Source organism: Ptychodera flava, chromosome 10, assembly GCF_041260155.1.
Source record: "Ptychodera flava strain L36383 chromosome 10, AS_Pfla_20210202, whole genome shotgun sequence".
Classification (NCBI taxonomy): domain Eukaryota; kingdom Metazoa; phylum Hemichordata; class Enteropneusta; family Ptychoderidae; genus Ptychodera; species Ptychodera flava.
The window spans coordinates 24,964,565-24,970,702 of NC_091937.1; the positions used below are offsets into that span (position 1 = coordinate 24,964,565).

At 40.9% G+C, this 6,138-nt stretch overlaps 1 protein-coding gene across 1 annotated transcript; it reads left to right on the forward strand.

The window, feature by feature from the left end:
• The first annotated feature begins 2,644 nt into the window (after positions 1 to 2,644).
• Positions 2,645 to 4,291, forward strand: LOC139141574 (beta-1,4 N-acetylgalactosaminyltransferase 1-like). The gene has a single exon (XM_070711166.1). It carries the CDS (start codon positions 2,645 to 2,647, stop codon positions 4,289 to 4,291), a length of 1,647 nt encoding a protein of 548 aa, XP_070567267.1.
• Positions 4,292 to 6,138: the final 1,847 nt, after the last annotated feature.

Consider the following 6,138-nt stretch of genomic DNA (forward strand, 5'->3'; position numbering starts at 1 on the left):
GCCCACTCTTTCTGTCTTTATCTGTCTGCTCGTCAGTCAACCCCTAGCACCAAAGTTGTCCCATTTTTATCGGATCTTGGATACTACTCACGTACTTTGCCTGCAAACACGAGATGTCTCTCGTAATCAACTCAGATATCTTCTCAAAAAGTACAGGATTCTGGCAGCACTAAAATCATGTGTGCCTTCAGTCTTACTTGAGAATATATCAAGTGTTTTCAAAGAAGGTGCACAAATTTGCAGCTAGAGTCATAATCTAAGGCTTCCATTTCACGAGGATCATTCAGTGAAAGTGTTTTAGCGCAAACCTGTGTAGTTATAATTGTGATCTACTAGACCTCAGGTTTACTCTCGAAAGGATTTCATCATCATCATCTGTGCTAGCGTGTTTGCCTGGAAAAGAGATGCTGAAAGGAGGAAAATATATGGAAACAGGTTTTTGTTCTGGGGCCCAGGATACTTGTCTTATAACAGAGTTGCTATGGTTTGGTCATGATATTGTGACGTAGCCATACAAATGCTTAGAATTTAACCTTTGAATTTGACTGTAACGACCTACAGTAACCCTGCACGTTATCTCCCGTGTTCGTTTTCGTGACCTTTTATTGTTTCAACTCCTGAAGTCATTATCAATGCCTGGACGACCTTTACCCCTGTTTGACATTGTACTTAACCAAGAGCGATTTGACTTTGCCGATTGTTCTTAGTTAATTATAGACGCATGACTTTGCAGATCCTGAGACCCGATTGTTTTTAGTTAATTATAGACCCATGACTTTGCAGTTTCTTGAAACTCAATATAAACTGTGCATTTCGACATGTTAGACGGACATTACCAGCGACGCCCCGAGACGACGTTCAACCGTGACCCTGACGACTAGTGTAGGTCATACGGTAGAAGTATTTACCGTGTAACTTGTGTTACTCAGTTAAATAAAGTGCTACGACTTAGAGCATATTCCTGTGTCTGTTGCCTTCTCTACTGCCTGAAGTTCCACGCCACAGAGTGTACGTATCCGACAATAGCTACATCACAACATGGATGTAAAAATCTATTTTTTACATCCATGATCACAACCACGCTACGTGACAATATGGAACTTTGTGATTATATATAAGACGAAGACAAAGCAATCTACAAGCAAATCAAAACAAAAATTTTGGTAAACTTTGCTTCCGTAAAAAAATAAATATATAACGTTCATCTATTCTTATTAAGATGAATGACACAGCTAGTATTATTTCACGTTGAACATGACTCAGAATGACAAAATGAACACCGGGCATCTGTGCGTCATCTCTGAAACTGACTCCGATGATCTCTCTACTGTGTTGATACTCGGCATGTCCTTGAGAACTGTGTGCATCTGCAGTATGGGAAAACAAGGAAACATCTAGTCTGTGCTTTTGTAGACTCCATCCTTGAAACTATTCAGAGGCAGTCGCAGAATGCACTACCCATGGCTGTTGATGCACACCAGCCCACCCATAACGATGGGGACGCCTGAAAATGGTATATGTTACAGAACAGGCGTTCCATACATCTGTTTTAGCGCATACATACTTATATAGTTCTTGATGGTAGAAGTATGATAAAATGAGTTGTAGATGGCATAGTGTTCAACTTTTGTAATTTATCAAATATTATATTTCAGACAAACTTCGTATCACTCAGATTATCGAGACCTAATTCCTTGTTGATTTCCTTCTCCCGATATGGTCTTTTCCTTGTAGAATTTCTTCTGTAAATTGCGTGCAACATACGTGCTTAATAATCATCGTCCTTCTTTTCAATTCCCAATGGTTTGGGATTTGCCCGAACTTGACCGCCAGTGTGCCACAGTGTTAAGTAAAGCTGTTATCCTCCTCTCCACGTATATGAAATGCACCGCCAATTAAAATTCCATTACAAAGGTTAGCATGCATATCCAACTTTAGTATATGTTCAGCCATACATGGTGAGATATGCACAGCACTTGATTTTTTGGTACGGACCGTAAAATGTTTCCGTAAACGTTCAATCTTGTCTGGCTGCGGGCAGAGTACAGTGTTTTGCACAGTTGACTAGTATTTCAGCTTCTTTCAAGAAGTCAAACAACCCTTAATACTCTTCGTATCAAATCAAATTCATGAAAAAGCTAACAAAGGAGAGACTTTGTCCCTTTAATTGATACCAGCGTTACGAGCTGGCTTGCTCGCTGACTAATTTCATGTTAAAACCGATTGACAGCACGCGACGTGCGCGGGCGCTATCGCAACAGTTGTACTCTGAACTTTGTGTCAAAGCACATCATATAGACAATATACGGTGATCGAATAAACGTTTGTGACGATGATATCGAAATCCAAAATTTGACGTTTTAATCCTATTTGTATATATACTTTCTGAAATGTTTGCAAGCTTGATTCTTTATTCTTTATTTTTTCCTAATGTGACATATGATATCAAATGACGGTTGGGTCTGCCTATCAGAAATTTTGAACGAGTGTATTAACGACCATCTGTTGCAGCATGTTAATATGAATTATCAATGCATGTGCGTGATATCACTTATATGTGGTGGTAAGGCAGACATTATTCAGTCCTTTTCAAAGTCAGCAGCCCAACACAGTGCTGCGGTATTTCGAAGGGGCTAGCATCAGTATGTTTGCTATTCTGAGACATAAACCGTTTTTGTTCTTGTTGCTGCTAAACGCGTTTTTTCTATCATACTTGTCGTTTCTTATATCTAGTAAAAATTGCTCTTGTATAAGTATAGTGGATCCTAAAAATATCCGTTTGGCTGCTAACAGTGGGAACTCCGCAAAGCAAACAAGCGGCAACGTGCATGCAGGGGAGGCCTCTGAGTTTGACCCCACCGTGGAAAATTCTGCGTTGTTGGACATACTGCGTGACAGAAACACCTTCACAAAATGGGAAGAGCGGTCCCTCCGCAACCAGGGCAACAAGTTCCGTCTGAAATGCGACTGTCCTGAACCTCCGAAATGGCTGTGGAAAAACGATGTAAACGACCGACGAGTTGCGGAAGGAAGAAACTGGGACGAAGCGTTGGACAAGAAGCTTCAACCGATGGTGAAATGCCTAGCGATGTCACCGCTTAGCTACGTCGGAAGCGGCATCACCACGGAACCATTTCAAGCTGTTCCTATACTCGGGTTATACATCCACGACAAGGTAATTGAAGCGTTGGAAAATGACGCCCGAGACGTACATTTCATTGTACGGTCTGTCAGCCAGTTAGGAAATATCCATATTTCGAAAAATCTGGCACCTGAACTTATGGACGATTTCATCGTCGAAGGCGACGGGACGGCTCTGCTCAATATTACTTTTGTTGCTGGGAAACTTAGGAGCCTCAACCTTATCATCGATAAGTTGGTCTACAAAAGCAACAGCTTTCATGTTGATAAATATGACCAATTGGAAGTGAACTTTCTTAAATTTACCAACTATATCAACGTTCACGTGCGAAGACAACCTCTGCCGGACCTGATCGATCCAGGTGACGAAGATGACATAGCGGCGAAAGTCACCGTCATCACGAAAACCTTCGAACGCTACGACTGCCTTGGCAGGTTCGTCAAGAACGTTCGGAAGTTTTATCCGACGGTTCCAATAATCATCGCCGACGATTCGGAATTTCCGGAGGTCGTCGACGAACCGAACGTGAAACATTTCACGATGCCCTTTCGCGACGGCTGCTTCGCTGGGAGGAATCTCGCTCTCAGTCAAGTCCGAACCAAGTACCTGGTTTTCGCCGACGACGATTTTGTGTTCACTACCAATACTAGCCTGGAACTCATGATTGAAAAGCTTGAAGACAAAGACCTTGAACTTGATATTGTGTCAGCGCCAATTGAAGGGCTGATATCTCTCGATTACGTGTTTAAATTGGCGCTTGACGCGGAGCAGGGAATCTGTGCAGCCGGTGTGCTCAGCTCAGTAGACGCGGAACAGAGAGAGGTCCCCGGCTACCCACAATGCATCTGGGGTGAAATGCTTAATAATTTCTTCATGGCAAAGACAACCGTATTGCGTCGCATAGGTTTCGATCCTGGTTTCATATATGCCGGCCACGAAGAATTTTGGCTGGATGCGGTCGGAAAGGCCAAGAGCGCCGTCTGCAACGACGTTTCAATCGGCCACTACCGGACAGAAACAGAAAAGTACGGACCGTATCGGTTTCAATCGGAAGCCAGACGGAAACGAGACCCGCATCTTCTGTTTGGAAATAATCTTTGCTATTGGAAAAACTGGGAGTTTGAGGAAAAACCAGAAACTTATACATAGCATGTCGGTATGAGAGAGAGAGAGAGAGAGAGAGAGAGAGAGAGAGAGAGAGAGAGAATTCTTGAACTAACTTCATTGTTTCGAGATTTTTTAATTAGTGTGTAAATAAAACTGCGGATGTAACCGGTACAGTTGGTTTGTAACATATGTTATGTTAGGACGGTGCTTTTTCCGACAATGAAATGGATAGTGGGCATACTTTCTGGAATCTCTACCATTGACGAGTTCATCACGAAAGTTCCTTGGTCGCCACTGAAATGCAAATCGATATTTGAGATTATACGAAATACAAGCGTTCTGTGCGTAAATACTGACTAGCCGTCTTATAACCATCGATCGTGAGAAAACATTACTCCTGCCACACTATTGTAATTTACGCTTTCCAGTGACCGTGTAGAATATTCAAAACAGTGATGAGCTTTTTTTTTACCAATTTTATGTTATCGAGGTTTGGAAGTCGATAACGCCATCTGCATATCTGCGTCCTACGTTTTAGTATGTAGGTCATTGCACGTGTCTCGCATGTATTTCGATTTATGAGTAAAAGAAAGCGTCACTGATTAACTGGCACTGTATCGTAGCCTGCAAGCTGTTGTCTCGGGACAAGTTGCCTTGGAAACTAATCGGATTACATGTTATGTTCTTAATGGATTAACCTATCCATACTCATATTTTATACGCAGAACAACAAGGATTGTGTAGATGTTCAAATGAACCAGCATTTTGAAATTGAAAAAAAAACTGTCAAAACTAAATCAAGTCATGAACAGACAGATAGATTTTTGTATAGTATCATAGACTACAGTATATGCGTGGACAAGAGAATGAACGAAATTTTGTGTCCTTCCCGAGCGATGGACATCTTGAGACACCTCTCATATGTAAAAATGGATGAATTCAGTTTATTAGCTCATAAATCTTCAATAAATTCCGGGATTCAAAGAAGCAAGTAGCTGACTCATTTCCTCAGTTTGTTTCTAAAACCAAGCCCATTTGAATTTAACCCTTTGAGCACTGTAATATTCCCAAAAAAATATCATGGTAACCTTTTATCAATTTTTATGAATTTTCTTTATTATTTCCTATTATTTTGGACCAAATGGACATTAATTCTTATGGCTGTGATTTTTGACCAAAATTTTTGGAAACATCTGAAATTATTTTGTCTAGATCTGAAAGAAATTGCTGGCGTTGTATAGTATAAATGCAACAAAAAAAAATCGACTTCACTTTAGCACTCAAAGGGTAAAATAGGCGGAGACGCACGTTGGTGACTGGACTGGTTGAGCAATATAAAAACGCGTGTTGATATATGATGTTTTTTAAGTATACGCCTACCTACATACATTGGTTTTCATAGGCCCTTTTGTGAAAGTGTCAAAAATGAAAATAATAAATGTATTTTCTTTCATTTCCACACGTAAGGCAATATGGATAATACTGGCGCTGCATCGCACACGACAATTGTACTACCGGCCCTATCAGTCTGTATATGGAATATGTCGGGGTTCTCATCAGGAAAATTAGTTCTACTTTCAGGTGGCTGAAATTCACAGAACTAAACTTTCAACTCCTAAATCAGGCTAAAAAGGACTTGAAGTTTATCCTATTCCTATCCCAGTGAAATGAAAGCGAGAATCACACACATCAGTATAATTCACTTCTTTGGACATTTGCCTGATCACTCAGACTGAAACTGAGATCCAGTCGTGAGGGGTTCTCCGCCATTAGAATTGACAGAAACCCATACACGACTGAGTGTTAGTCTAACGTAACACTCAACTGCTATCAACTTGAACAGCGCGTGTAAGTCTACTGCACAAACTTGCTCTCTCTCTCATTATATC

Bases quoted from the DNA above. Each gene is read 5' to 3' on its own strand.
- LOC139141574 (XM_070711166.1), top strand. From the start codon at position 2,645: ATGTTTGCTATTCTGAGACATAAACCGTTTTTGTTCTTGTTGCTGCTA.